This window comes from Pavona decussata, unplaced genomic scaffold (assembly GCF_977016875.1).
Source record: "Pavona decussata unplaced genomic scaffold, jaPavDecu1.1 SCAFFOLD_100, whole genome shotgun sequence".
NCBI lineage: Eukaryota > Metazoa > Cnidaria > Anthozoa > Scleractinia > Agariciidae > Pavona > Pavona decussata.
The window spans coordinates 1567277-1583024 of record NW_028145515.1 but is presented as its reverse complement, the minus strand read 5'-3'; the positions used below and the strand labels follow the sequence as shown (position 1 = coordinate 1583024).

At 39.0% G+C, this 15748-nt stretch overlaps 5 protein-coding genes across 6 annotated transcripts in view; all 5 read right to left on the bottom strand.

The window, feature by feature from the left end:
• The window catches only part of LOC146472245 (E3 ubiquitin-protein ligase TRIM45-like), a 215895-nt gene that overhangs the window by 20852 nt on the left and 179295 nt on the right, over positions 1-15748 (bottom strand). The gene's annotated exons all lie outside the window — the stretch shown is intronic.
• The window catches only part of LOC146472246 (E3 ubiquitin-protein ligase TRIM45-like), a 192502-nt gene that overhangs the window by 8685 nt on the left and 168069 nt on the right, over positions 1-15748 (bottom strand). The gene's annotated exons all lie outside the window — the stretch shown is intronic.
• LOC146472255 (E3 ubiquitin-protein ligase TRIM45-like) overlaps positions 1-15748 on the bottom strand; it is a 53146-nt gene that overhangs the window by 20852 nt on the left and 16546 nt on the right. The gene's annotated exons all lie outside the window — the stretch shown is intronic.
• LOC146472259 (uncharacterized) lies at positions 2408-7198 on the bottom strand. Its single transcript, XM_085119659.1, has 2 exons — positions 5408-7198; positions 2408-3738 (listed from the first exon to the last, which is right to left on the bottom strand). Exons 1-2 carry the CDS (start codon positions 6525-6527, stop codon positions 3431-3433), a joined length of 1428 nt encoding a protein of 475 aa, XP_084975785.1. The 5' UTR covers positions 6528-7198; the 3' UTR covers positions 2408-3430.
• On the bottom strand, positions 7233-8972 carry LOC146472258 (E3 ubiquitin-protein ligase TRIM45-like). The gene has a single exon (XM_085119531.1). It carries the CDS (start codon positions 8805-8807, stop codon positions 7233-7235), a length of 1575 nt encoding a protein of 524 aa, XP_084975657.1. The 5' UTR covers positions 8808-8972.

Here is a 15748-nt window from a genome sequence, read left to right as displayed (position 1 = left end):
CAGTTAAGCATTCCTACAGACGAACCTTTCTTTCCAAAAGATAAAACAGGTTTGAAATGAAATGGTTTTACTAACATAGGCTGCTCCAGTGAAAAATAGCAGGGAGCCGACATTCTTGCTTGTTTCCGGCGTCCAGTTGTCAGGGTCAATGAAGGAGCATAGATAAAAAAAGACCGGCTGTCAACAACATTTTGTTATTTCGAGACTGATCTTTTTCGCCCGTATAAAGCAGGGAGCCGACGTTCTTGCTTGTTTCGGGCGGGCGGCGCAGCCGTGAGAGGGAAAGTTTTTCTCCCTTCGCTCGCCGGCTCACAACTGACTCACATATTCTCCGTTCGTACGAAACAAGAGCACTTGCACTGCATGAAATGGGTTGTATACGGAGGTATAATAAATAAATCCGTATACGCAATGTGTACGGAAAGGTATACTGATGTATACTGTCGTTTGGGTATACGGTCTGTATAATGAACAGTATACCTGTATTTCCTCATACTAGTGTATACTGTCCTGTGTAGACTTCCGTACACTGAGTGAAATGAAACCTTATATGCTTTGACTAAGTCAAACTCAATTGCTGGTAAGCGAAGAAAAGGAGTGTTTATTATTATGCAGGATGGGTCATTTGGTATAGTTGTCGTTTAGGGAACTTTTATCGTTTGAACCTGCTGGGTCTTCTACGGCATACACTTATTTGATTCAAATTATAGAAGGGAATCGTTCTTCAGATGATTGGGAATTGGTGAGTTTGATTCGTGCCCACTGTGCTAGTACAGTTTTTTTCATCTAGGCCTACAATTTGTTCAGTAGTAATTTTTTTTTGAGTCAACTTGTTTACCTTTGTGGTAATTTGGGGCAGCTAACTTATTACTAGCAATTTTTAACGAGGCCCTCTGATATGAAATACTACGGTGAGGGTAAAAGGCGGAAAGAGTTTGCGGAATGGCATGTGGCATGGCGTGCGGAATGGCATAATTATGCGAAATACGAGATATGCGGAATGACTTAAAGAAATAAATTAACTGAAGAGCGCGTCCTGTTTTCGCGCCAATTTTATAAGAGCAGCAGTTTTCTCAATGTTGCGGACTATTAAACAACCAAACAACAGATCGAGGATTAGAAAATAAAGGCCTGGGATAGAACATGTCTGATCGCTGGTTAGGAAGTGAGAGTGAAGAAATCGATGAAGTTTCGCATTCAAGGAACTAAGAATAAATTAAATTTCTAGTTGACAAAAAGAACGTGGCAGCGAGTAGCCTGGACAAAAAGCGACAGCAGACTGGAGAAATAACATCAGTCCAAGGCCAAAACTATTATGTGAGAAATTTTAAATTTAATCTCGGTCATTTTATCAGACTCTTTGACGGTTACATAAGGTAACGAATAAACAATTTGTACAACTCATGGGAAAAATATGTTCTACTTTTTCTCACCTTACATTTTCGTCGAGCTACGAGTACGCAAGACACTGTTGAGCTCCTGAGCTAGCTAGCTATTCAATACGGCGATTCATGTAGTTCAGTTACGCGTTATCGAACTAACCATATCTGTCTTTAATTAAGGTCTATCAGTGCCGCACGTCCCAACCTAACTTCAGATTTAAAAGCGAAAAAGCCCTAGGGCAAAAAAGCAGATGACAAGTATGGTGTCTAATTATCGACACTGGTTGTGTGAAGGGTTGTGAAACTATTCTTATCACAAATGCATTTTGGTCAAATTGTTCTTCAAACCCTTCCGATCTCAATATTAATCAGCGCCAATTTTCCCGCTCATGATAAATGAATCATCGAGCATACAGGGTGTGAGAATTGATCTCTTACCGAGGGTTTAATAAAAAAAAGAACAACGTTTATTATTTACCCTCGGTAAAGGATCAATCTTTGTTCTGATAAGACTTCACGCTGCCACGTCATTTTTGTCATCCGAAGTCGCATGGAGAAAAATGAACATGAAATTTAATTTACTACGGATTTACTCATAGTTCCTTGAATGCTAAAAATATAAACAGTTTTCATCGCTTTCTTTACCCTCACTTCTTCCAAATCAACGATCAGACGATCTAATCCTCGAAGTGTTGTTATATTCAGCAAGACTCCGCAGCATCAAAAAAGCTGCTGCTCTTATAAAATTGGCGCGAAAACATGACGCGCTCTTCAGTTAATTTATTTCCCGCGTAAATCGTATTTCGCATAATTATGCCATTCCGCACGCCATGCCACATGCCATTCCGCAAACTCATTCCGTCTTTTACCCTCACCGGAAATACTACGGAGTATTAAAGAAAATATTTGATTTGATGTGCCAGGAACACCAATTGACTGGAATTTGACGAGTCCATACTTTCATAGAAATCATATCACCAAGAACCCACAAAAATGAATGATACAGTGAAAATTAACCTCATGTAGTTTATCACAATGGTAATAAAATTTATTTGATAACTCTATTGCTAAGGACTACATCGCAAAGCACTTCGCACAATAAGTTAGTAACTAAAAGAAAGAAATTCTTACATTGACTTGAGCAAACAATTATATTTTTAGATAGTTTGTTATAATAACTTATTTGTACAACCATTTCTTAGTACTGCAAAGAAATACACCTGCTTGTTACAGCTGTATCAAAATAAAGATTTTTCGTGCAAAAAACTCCTCAAAGTTGGAACCCAGCTGAGAATTTTACAGATTATTTCAGAAACTTGTCAATGTTAATCAACTACACTGAAAATTCTACTTGCATTCTGCTCTGCAAGAATCTCGAATAATTATTAAAATACCACAATAGCAACTTCTGTGGCCACTAAAATGAGACAACTATTGCAGTCTTCAAACTGCGACATTTTTTTAATGAACGTGTGACAACTGCAAACAGTAAGGTAAAGGAAAAAAAGGCATTTTCTGTCTTGGGTTTTAAATTAAGGCCTACAGCAAATATTTAAACGAAAATTGGAACAACTTTCTTAAAACAGGGGCTAAGAAACATTTCATTGGTTTTCACATAGGCGAGTTTCCACTCCTATACAACTGTGCATATTTTCTACTTAAAATTGTTCTACTTTATGTTTACAGTGCAGCAACTTCAAATAGGGCAAAACTTGTTGACCAATGAGAACATGAGCACGCATTGATGAAGAAAGAGGAATTGTGTAATTCTGAATTTGCCTGTACTAGCAAATCATGTAGTGTTAACAGAAACATGATAACTTGTCTAGCATCAAACATCAAAAACTCTGCTCCATGTAGAAAAGACTTAAGTGTTGACTCATTTAGTGGCAGCTCATGCTGTGGCCCTGTTTGAAATTACTTCACTGTAGTTAATCAGAATTATTTTAATGATTATTATAATAATGACCCGTTTTGATACCATTGATTTAAGAAAGACTTCAGGTTCCATACAGAAATTTGATATGGTACAGTGTACTGTTTATTCTTCATAAATGAAATTTAACATCGAGTGGAACAGCCAAAATAACTCTCTCTTTACCATTGGGGGTTTTGAGATCATAATGCATATCAGCCACAACACAGACACTGTCAGTCCTGGACACTGGCATGAATGCTCCCACTGACTCAACCTCAAATGAAGGCAGGCAGACCTGAATTGGTAAGCCAAAATAAAACCTTGCATGTGGGTGAAGCTTGTACCAGTGAACACAGGCTAGAGTGTATGGGAGGTCCACCATTTTGCCAGCAGGGGATTTAATGGTGACAGTATGCTGGAAAAAGTACTGTACAACACCTGCATGTATAAAACAAATATGTGTTAATTATATCTTCTTATGTCATGTCATGCCATGCCATGTCACATCGTCATGCCATGCCATCGTCATGACATGTTATGTCACGTCACATCATGCCATGTCATGCCAAGCTATGCCACTATACAATGCCACGCCACATTGTCATGTGATGTCATGCCATGCCATGCCATGTCATACCATGCATGCTACAGTATGCCATGCTATGTCATCATATCCTGTCATGTAGTCATTCATATCTCATAACCCAATACATCATGTAGTACAATATCACATCATATCACATAATTAAAAATACAGTATGATGGCCAATTTTCCTGCTAAACCTTTCCACATGAAGGTGTTTGTCTATAGATCAACATCTACTAGTTTTTAAAACATTACATCTGTTTGCACTGGCAAATTTTACCTGAAATATAAACGAGTGACTTGCAAAAACACACAACTTTCAAATTTATAGCGGTTAAGTACCATGTAGACATCTTTTTATTCTGGACCCACCAAAAAAATTGTAAACACTTACATGTACAAAATTTTGACTGATTGTCAAAACTTTAATTAGAATTTGACATACCATTCTAGCACTTGAGAAAAATTTGCTAAACAAACTGAAGGGCGTCTATCTGGTATCCTGACATGAATTAAGATTGTCAGATAATGTAAAAATTCAATCTTTTGAAAGAATTTAAGGAGGTTAATATAAATTGCAGAAATTAGGATTGTATCAGCAAGGACCAGAAAAAACAAAGGCTGCAGTTGATTGCTACACAATATCAGGGGTATAGAATGGTAAAATCCGAGACCTTCGTTTAAAATCCTTTTTCTAAATCCGAGCCAGAGATGCCGCGATGCAAAACATGTTTTTTACTAACGCTGCCGAAAAGCATAGTACGGCAATTTATGATGCAGAATTTATCCAAGCTTACATGTTTCACAGAAGCTGCAGAAGCGATTGCGATGTTGAGCCGTTTTTCAAGATTATTGTTTGTTGTCAGTTTAGGACAGTTAATTCATTTTCGCTTGGTTTGCAAGACTCCGAGATTCAAATTTCAAAATGCGAGATTCCGAGACCCGCTTTATTCTTTCGAGCTTAAGATTCCGAGACTCCAGTTTGAGACGCCGAGATTTCGAAACCCGCCGAAAATTTGCCGAGACCCATTATTTTTCAAGGACCATTCAATACCCCTAATAGCCATTTTGCGACTTTAATAACTAGCATTCTGCAGTTCAAGTTAATATGACCTCACGTTGACCGCAACTTGACTTGAGGTGATGTTTTTAAACACACCATCATATATTCCCTGTTCTGGCATTATTGTAGGAAAAGTCAGCAAAATAATATTTCGGGATACATCTTCAAATATAACTTGTAAACCCTTTCTGATTTCATGCCATTAAAAATAATATATTGTGTGGTTACATTAAATATCCATACCTCTCTCATGGAAGGGAATTTTTCTAAGCTCCCTCCACCTCTTTGAAATTCCAATCAAGCTTCATACATTTCTTTAAAATAATTTGTTTGTTTGTTTGTTTGTTTGTTTGTTTTTGAGAACCCTTCATCCTTAGGAATTATTTCCAATCTCTTCTGTGGGGGCAGTATGGTTATTTTGTGAAACTACACATTTGACACTTATTTGCACAGCTTACCTGGCCTTAAATCCAGTGAGTTTGTGTCCAACTGATTCGAACCATACCATCGAGCCAGAATGCAGGCAGATCGTTCACTTCTTGAGTATCGTGAGTCAAGTTTCTGGTGATACAAATTCAACTGGGCACATTTCCGCACAAACTTTGGAACATACACAATGCTATCTTCTTTGTGCAAGAAGCTGTACATTTTTGCTAATGCAGCAACCTCATCATCAGCCAAGCAAACTTCTTTGTAGGGAGGAAGAGCCTGAATAAAATGTTTGTCCACAAATGACAAATGAAAAAGATTGCCTCCAGTGCAGCTTTTTAGTTTAATACTTTCTTGATACTCAGCTGGTGTAAGATGATTCCTCTTGCTTAGTGCCAGAGAGCCCTTGTTAGTTTCTGATAGCATATTGCTAAAGCCATTAAATTCTGCTGGCCAAGATATGCTTCCCAGCTGATGTCGTTCCAGGAATTTTCTCATTAACTGCACCTCTATCTGGTGGTTGTTTACCTGTAATGATCCTAAGACTCCATTATAGCGTTCAAATGAGAAACACCATAAGCCATAAACGGGGCCAAAATCAAGAATGCATTCGCACAAATGGCAGTGAAGGTGCATGTTTGGCGTGGTAACTGTTGAACCGTACAAACTCTCAACAGTTTGACAAAACTTTACGAGTAACTCATCAGCAACTTTGACTTGTGATCTTGGTATTACTGTGGAACACAATATTCTGCAGGCCTTGACAAACAGCTTCCAGCACTGCAGATGTCCGTCTGGAAGGACGTCCTTTAGTGCAAAGGTGGAAAACACTAAGGCCCAGTTTTTAAATCGGTCAGCAGTGAAACCTTTGAAGCTTGATGCTATTTTAGATGGAATTCTACCAATGCTGGATGGTACCTTCAACTTGTTGATTCTTTTTTGAAGGAGTTTAAATTCCTTTTCACCTAGCAAGTTGGCTTCCTTCCAAATTTTTAACATTTTCTTAGTGGTTCCCAACATCAAATTGTGCATTGGGTCAATTGGGAGAACAGATGTTTGGCTTAAAAAATATCTTGAAATTTTCGGAAAGGAACGCCGCACCTCTGAGAAAAACAGTTTCGAAATTGCCTCACATTTGGCCCAAGACATTTTCGCGATCGCAAGGAAATTGCAAAATTTTATAAAAAATTAAGTTTTATGTTAAGTCGGGATATTTTTCGTTAATAACGTTTTTTAGACCGTAAACAATACAAGCAATCGATGTGAGTCCCCAGAAATGACGGGAAATATATTTTATTGATCTTCAAATTCTGCATATAATTTGCGTGATATCAGGGTCAGTGAGGGTCAAAACCAGGGGGGGTGGTCAAACTACGAAACGCAACAGCAGGAGAATTGCTAAATAGCATCATTCATTATCATTTCGGACAGACATTAAATGGTGAAAGTTTGAAGGAAATCGGCCGACCCCCATCTTTCACCTCTGCCTGGTTTTCTCAGACAATGACTCTTAATTCATGAAGGAAAGTGCGGTAAGTAGTGAGTTAGGAAGGATTTTTAAACATGAAACTTAATTTGCCCTAGTATGACATGCCGGAAAAATTATTGGGGTACTTGTTTTCAACAATTAAGAAAAAAAGGAAGAAATACTTACATAGTTCTCACGAAGACGGCAAACACGAGATAGCTTGTTTTTGCGTAGAACGGCTCTCGTACCCAGAGTCCTCTCGCTTTTTTGTCAGCGGTCTGGGGTACTAGAATTTTATTTAATTTTTTTGATTGGCTGTCCCGTAACGGATCGTAACGGTTTCCATTCTTGCGCAATCTCGTACCCAGAGTCCTCTGGCTTTTTGGTCAGCGGGTGGACGACTGGCGTCCACCCGCTGACCAAAAAGCCAGAGGACTCTGGGTACGAGATTGCTCCTGGCGCCGCCCCGCTGACCAAAAAGCCTGAGGACTCTGGGTACGAGATTGTCCCTGAGCGGAAAGATTCCCGGAGCTGACAGCCTGCTCGCGGGCCTTTACTAGCAAATCATAAGGACTGTCACAAACATGTTCCCCGTTCACCTTAATGATAATTGAATATCTACCTTGTTCTTTGAGAGAATAGCTGATCTTATACTGTCCATTCTTGTTATCATTGATTCGCACTTCTGTCCCGCACTCTCGCCCTCGTTGGTCACGGATCTCCACCGTCACACGGTCACGTTTATTGTAACACTGTCTTCCCTCTGCAGTTTTTGTTGTCAAAGTGAATTCCGTTTCACGTCCAGCAAATGTTTCATTCAGTCCTTTTCCTTCAGCTATTGATTGGCTTGCTTTCGTTTGATGCAGTATCTCCAAGATACCAATTTCTTCGCTGTTGACAGTGTCTAACAGCTTTTGATTTTGCACGAAAACGAAAACTGGAAGACTTTCAGGATCACGGACAACTGGTTCGCCTTGAACATGAATTCCCTCAAAGATTGTTTCAGGTGAGGTATTTAGTCCTACAACCTCAATGTTGTTACTTCGCATTAACAGTTTGTCGGCTTTTTCTAGCGATGATTCAATCAGTTTTATTTCATTCTCGATCTTGCTCTTTTGTGTTGTTAGACTTTCAAACAACTTCCTTGTCTGGCTTTCTACCGCTGCGAAAATATTTTGTTTCCTTGCTTCAATGACCGCGAATAAGTCATCTGCAAATTTCTGGACATTTCTTTTCATGTCTTCGCCTTGTTGTATCAGTTTAGCGTAATCTTCGTCGAGTAGCTTTACTGTGTTCTTCTTTGCTAGTAAGTTCTGTCTCTGTGTTTCCACAATATTCTTCATTTCAATCTTTCGTCGTTCAGCTTCGTCTTCTATGTGCTTTAAAGCGTGACCAGAATGTTGCAGAGTTACACACGTCTGGCAGACGGCCAGTTTGCAATTCTCGCAGAAGAACCTCACCTCTTCTTTCTCGTGTCGTGGTTCTGAACAAAACGCTGGCCGCTTGAGTACATCCTCGTAGTCCTTGTCTTTGAACTCTTTCACCGCCAGAACGCGGTGATCTTTGAACAATCGTATCATGTTGTGTCCAATTAGGCACTGTTCACAATAAAATATGCAACACTGGAAACAGTACGAAGCCTCAAAGCTTTTCTTGTCGCAGTTTCCACACGTTACTTGAGTGTTGTTGCATTCTTTAATGGCCAGGACATCAATCATGCCGTTCAGATAAAAGCTGGTCGGAAGATCCTTGAGATCGCCGCTTGCAGGCACTCTGCAAAGGGTTTGGCATTTGGGACATTTGACTGCGTTTCCACCGCCGCTTGTCTCGTACCAATGAATTAAACACTCTAAACAGAAACTGTGCAGACAGGATAGCTGTTTGGGATCCGTAAATATGCCCGAACACACTGGACAAGACACTTCTTCGCGGAGATTATAAAACAGCGTTCGGATATCCATTTTGTCTTCAACGAACAAGCGAGGAAGTTGAACACAATTAAGTCTTGTTCTTGCGACTTTCTATTTTCAGCTTTTCTCGGAATTAGTTATCAATGAGCCAATCATAGAACGCTGATTTGAGAGGCTGTTTATGTTTCTGGGTTTTTGATTTCAAGGAATCTGCCCCTGGCGAGCCCAGGTTTAATAACATGTCAATCTTGAAAACGAAAACAATTGTTTTGTCACAAAATATTCGAACTTAACTAATCACGATACCGTTAGGTTTAAGAGTGTGCTAATGAGACGGTCTTTGACAAATTTAATATCTGTGACTGAAAAACTTTTACGAATGTTCATATCAAGTCAAGAGATTTCTTAGTAGAATCACGCGATGTCTAGAGTATGTCACGCGATCAGTCTCATGGCGTGTTACAGCGATTTTAGTTCTAAATTGCTAAATATAAATAAGTGAGACATTGAATGTTCGAACTGCCAAAATTGTCTTTAGCAACAGTAGGTCAATCTGTAGGAGGATTTTGACATACACAGCTACAAAACAGTTTTAACGTATTCAGTTAAGGTGGCCGAACACAGTTTTCAATCCTTTAATTTCTATCAGCTAGCTAGCGAATCCCTTTTTTTTTTTTTTGGCGTCACTTGTTTGTTTACTACTTATTAAACTTTTATTTTAGTCAATTCAGTTGTAAACACCAAATGTATTTGTATTTAGTTTAGTATAAACATACCTACCCGCCTCGAATAGCTTCAGCTATTTGCGGGTAGGTATATAAACACCTTGTAACTGTCTATTTTAAATAAAGTGTTGTTGTTGTTGTTGTATACAGGTGTTGGTAAACATTTGAAAACTACGTACTTCTGAGTACCCTAAATTAGCATGGTGCAAAATTAACTATGAAGGAATAAATTTTGGTACTTCTTGTTGAGCAAGGTGCCGTTGCCATGGCGACACAGCAAGCTATTAACCGTCCATAAATAAAGGTTTTCCTTAATTTTTAGTAAAATATACTGGTTAGATTTTTTCCATTTTTTGTACCAGAAAAACTCACAAAATACTGACATAGTGACGCTGCTTTTATGTAATTTTAACAGAGATCTCCTGTAAATGTTGGTTTTGCACTTTAATGTTTTTTAAAGATAATCTCGTACCCCGATCTCAGTCGTCGGTTCGGGAATGTCTGACCGTGGGAGATCTGGGTACGAGATTATTTTAAAGACACCCTCTGTTAGATTTTGTTTTTTGTTTGTAGGCGAGTTACGCGGCTTTTAGAGAACTACTGTTTTGTCAAATTTCACGAAATTCTAACGAGGGATTCCTTAGAAAACAGCTCATTTCCATTAAAACAACCAGTCACAATTTTTTGCTCAAATGCGCATGCGTGGCTTTTAATTAGATTTTCTCCATTTTCGTCCCCAGAGCCGCAACGTTTTTTTATTTTTAAATTGTTGAACGAGTGGCTCTGGGTCCATCCAAAAATATCTTTTAATTCATTGGCTGTCGAAAACCTGATGCGCTATAAGGTGAAAAACGCTACGCTTCCGCGCATTTGTCTTTACTTCCTAATACTGAGCAGTACTGAGCAATATAAATACTGAGCAATCGCAATGGTAATTTATCACACTGAGCGTGCGCTTTCACGACATCCGGTAACGGCTGTTACCAGGGCCTACGATCCAACTGCTGACCAAAAGATCGTAGGCTCTGGGAACGAGGATGGATTTTCTCAGCAAAGATGAAAAAAGCGTACAAAAAGGCTTAGCTCTTCGTGAACTCACTGTTTTTGTTCGGCGATAAATGAAGAAGGATCCACAAACAAGAAACTGAGTTAATTTCAGAGCTAAAATTACCTTTGTGATCCATTTAGTATAAAATCGAGGGATCGATAGTATTTGCTTACCACAACCCTAGCGCGTGCTTAAGGACGTTCGCGCTAATTGTTTATGCGCATCTTTAGTGCACAGGTAACGCACACGCCAAGCAATGTCACGCGCAATTCATGGTTGACGATACAAGGAGGAAGACGGAGGTAAACACACATGTCGGCCGACGTGACAGCATTAAAAAGAGGGAAAAGGTAGAAATTCATCTCCGTTGCACAGTTTTGAAACGAAAAATCGACGTGAAACGATTAGACGGGTTAAGGTTGCAACAAAAAGTTCAAGAAAAGGCGTCGATACCTGCGGGTATTTCGCGCCAAGAGATTTAAATGCTACACTGACTTGTCGATTTTCGAGGTCTACGTTCAATGGGAGACGATAGATATCTCTGTGCTAAGATTTAACTTTTGCGTTCACTCCAGATCTAGCAACCTTGTTTTCCGAAACCGGAATCGGTCGAAATTTATAAATAGGCCTTAGTTTCTCATCTGTGGTGATTGCGTGGCGCCGGCCATAATACACCGTGTAATACTGACCATTGGTCTGTGTTTTCGAGGGGTTCTGAGTTTTAATTCGAGGAATCTAGGGTCTGAGGAATGTTTCGAGACATCACCCTTTTTTAGCCCTTTAATACCTAGTACATTTGCAGAAACCGTAGAAACAGAAATGTGCTGCAAAAGGGAAAAATCAAAGGAAATAAAGTCAACTGCACGGAGTTTTTGGTATTCTTCTGTGAAAGGTAAGCGCTAAAGAAATGTGTGTCTAGAAGGCCAAGCGAAAATTGTAAAGAAATAACAAAGAGAATTCTTCCATCTCGCGATACTTATCGTTAAGCGGAAAACAAGATTGCTAGATCAGTAATGGATAGAAAAGCTAAATCTTATGGTGTGGGTGTTGTAAATCACTGGCAATGTCAGTAACAAATAACACTCACACAATCATCATGAACATGAGAAATTGCCACCGACACTGACACTGTATTTTGTAAAGTTTTATTGAAAACAGTCAATAACGCAGCTAGATATGTTTCAATTAGGTCAATCATAAAAGGAACTTGTGTTCCGATAAACTGCTTGGGCAGTTTCTTATGTTTATATGAGCTGTAACTTTTATCTAATACCCCTTAAAACTTAGGCCGCACAACTATAAAAACTCCTTAACTACTGGAGTATAATATGAATATAAATAACGTAAATTATATTATACCGTTTCAATTTGCGAGTAATCGGCGTTCTAAAGCGCCATGCGATTATATTAGAACCCTCGAGCTGACAAGCAATTAACAAATACTGAGTATCAGTAACGGTAACAGGTAATAATCTCTCAAATCATCTATTTACATTTGTAAAATTCTTTGATCAAACACCCACTTTTAATTTCTCTATTGTTATAAACTAGGTGGATTCTAATCATTTCAATGTGATAGAAAGTTTCTCCACCAGTCTTTTTAAAGCTATACCAAGTACACCGAATTCACTCCATCCCTATCAGCTAGAGTCGCCGCACAATCCTGTTTTTTACGTTTTCGTAGCATTTAATATGTCGGATACCAACTGAAAACATTGGGCTGATTTACACGATGAATGTCACAAAAAATTCAATGGTAACGTTCCTTCCAAACATCAATTAAAAAAAAAACGTTTAAAATGTTTAAGGTGGCTTACTACAGTTTTCTTGAGTGAAAGAAGGCCTTAAATCAAACTTAAGAAAAACGCCAACATGCAGGAATTTTCTTAGAGATTTTTTCTTGTACAATAAATACAATAGAGATAATTTTGAGTCAGAAATTAAATTTGGAATGCTCAAAAAGTGTGAAAAACAAAAGAATGAGTCTTAGTGGGGGCCTGGGAACTACACTTTTTAGAGTTGTCAGGCTCTAAATCTAGCCGTACGACCTCACTTCAAAATTTCAGGATTTGGAAAGTGGGCAAAAATAAGTATTTACAGGGAAAAACACGAAATTCTGTCAGGGCCAAATTTGGCAAATGACAAAATTGGGAAATTTTGCCTTATTTGAAATTTCCAAAAAAAATTCTGACAGATTTTCTTTAAAAAATGTGCACGTTTCCGTTTTAGTGTTTTCTATCAACAGCAAAAATTTGAACATAGGTTGTACGGCTAGATTTGGAGAAATTGAGCGAGAAAAAGTAGTTATTGCGACCTCCGGTGAGACGACCATTGCACATGCTTGTTCGGGGAAAACCCGGGTTCCAGCGCGCGCGCGCTCCAACTGGTGAGTGCACGCTGCCTTCATGTTCAAACATTTGGCGCAAAATCACAAGTCTGCAAAGGCTTTAAGGCTGTTAAGGAACGATAACCATTAGACAACACGTTTTTTTTTTTCAGTTATCAAACCCAAACACAATCTAGCTACCGTAAGCACACCTCTGAAACCTACCTGGAATACCAGGAAATTTTTCCAAGAGCCGCCATTTTGTTTTTGTGCTCGCGGGATTTCCTCAGTTGGCTCGCGTGATTTTCCTCTCGCGTGAGGCTTTTGCGTGCGTTGGGTAGCGCGCGCGCATAGCTGAGCTCGCATAGTACAAAAACTGTAGTAAGCCGCCTTAAAACAATTACTTTGCATAACTTGGCTGTAAACATGACCGGAGTAAAACTTTTGACAAATGTTGTAGTCAACATTTCCCGTTGAGAGCCGGGATGCTTTCAATATTGGTTATACTGATTCTTACAGACCAATGCCGGTCACGTTTCTCTATTTTTGCATAAAAACAAAAAGAACATTTTTTGCTAAACAGTGTAAACAAATTGTACTTTGCTTGTTTTTAACCCCTTTCTGGGCCCGTCATGAAATCATCGCTTGGTTAATAATACTCTTTTTATGCCTTTAATCAAATCAAACATTATATCAGAAGATCACTTCTCAGCAGGGAAAAAATCAAAGGCAAAACGACAAAAACATGGACACTGAAATAATCCCTCCGCGCTGGCGTATTTTGAGGCTCATAGTCAAGCTCTCTTTTGAGAAGACCAAGGTGTGAAGGCTTGTTGTTGTGGTGAATCTGTGTAAAGGGACGCTCATTGTACGGCTGACAAGTTTCTTGTGAGGATTGCCTGTTAGGTCGCCATGGATTCTTGTGCGAGTGCTACCTTACTTTCCATGTGTGTTTTGCAAACAAAGGTATCGGTAGGCTTTGCCGCGCTTGAGAAGCGAGGTGGCTTGGTAAGAACAGGAGGTGGCAAAGAATATCAAAACAATTCTTCGTGCTGGAAAGTAATCTTTAGTCTAGCATTTTGAGGAAATATTTACAGAAGTACGCGTCAGGTAAGACTTCTTTTGTTCGAGACTCACGATTTGTTTCAGTCACGCGATTGAACAGTTTAGTCACGCCAACTCTCAGTTATGTCACGCCACTCAGTATTTTTGATCGGTTTACCTAACTGTCAATTAATTAGTCCTCGTTTTTCTAGGGGATAAATAACTCGCTAAACAATTAGTGTTGTGTTTTTTAGTCAATTAGAGTCTTCAAATAGGCATGAGAACAGCAATTGAATTTATAAAACGCGCAAATGAAACTTACTTGTAAGGGTGGTGATCAGGACTCCTGTATCATTCAATTTCCCTTCCAAACCCAGAATTCAAGTTTGACTGAAGGTGGTTCAACAAAGTTACTGATAAAATGGTTCAAACTTTTGAGTCTGCGAATGGAATCCTAAAGTGTGACATTTCAAATGAAAGCTACTGAGCAGTACTTTTCTGTGGTGCTGTTTATTATGCTGTATAAAGTGGTTGAAATGTTCGAGTCTGTGAATGAAATCTTAAGGTGTGACCATTTGGGTGAAATGTACTGAGCAGTACTTTCCTGTGGTGCTGTTTGTTATGCTGTATAAAGTGGTTCAAACTTTTGTGTCTCTGGTTAAAATCCTAAAGTGTGACCATTCAGATTTAAACTACTGAGCAATACTTCCCTGTGTTGCTGTTTATAATGATGTACAAGGTGCTTCAACGCTGTTGAGTCTGCAGAAGAAAACTTCACCAGTAAAATTAAATGTTATCTTATATGCACCTAAGGTGTAAAAAGAATTGACGAATTGATAAGATTGTTAATTGATTGATTGATTGATTGATTGATTGATTGATTGATTGATTGATTGATTGATTGATTGATTGATTGATTGAAATGAAAGCTACTGTCCTTAAGAGTGGTCCTTTCCTGTATTTTTGCAGTTATTTTGCTAGGGACAAACTGGTTATAACATTTAATTCTGTGGATGAAATTTTAAGAGGTAAAGCCGTGGCCAAACGACGCATGACAGTCAATGATAGTTCATGATAGTCAAAACTTTCATCAACTATTATCAACTATCAAGTGGGTGGTCAAATGGCTCAAAGAAACTTTTGATAGCCAACGATAGTTTGTCGTGTGCTTCTAGTGTCAGGCACCTGCAGCTGGCCAGTCTACACGTCGCAAACATGGCATTGCCTGCAAGTTACAAAACTTTGCATGGATGAATCTTTTGCCGCAAAGACGGCGGCGGCATGCTTCGTTTTCTTTCAGTTGTTGGAAGAACTTACAGGAAATGAATTCTTGAGAGTGCACTGTGTGAAATAAGTAATTTCGTGGAGATTACGGGTCCGCTATATTTCATGCCACTCGGCGTTTCCTGATCCGGAACGCCAAGTGTCAGGAAACGCGGCGGATTGGAGAGTACCGTGTTGCTGACACGCAAGTCGCTTGGTGTCAGGGGAAATCATGTGATGGATACTTCAGGTGCGGCGTGCCGTGTGGTGTCAGGCCCATGGTACCATGGTATATATATAACGTCTTTTCGCGTCCGTCAAGTAAAGTAATATTTTATCGATTTGCATTTCACGAACAGTTTTCCATACAGGTAAGTTATCTTTACGCATCTGTACACCCTTTTATGAAGTTTGTCTTTACCCTCTATCACCTCTCCATTACCAGTATCGTCAGTATTTCGTTAAGCCTGCGTTAAGTTAATTACACATTCCGAACATTTTTTCAGTTACGCATCCTCCGACAACTCTATATGGCAAGAACCCTCATTCACCAATGATTTTACAAAAAATGAAAGTTTTAAGGAAA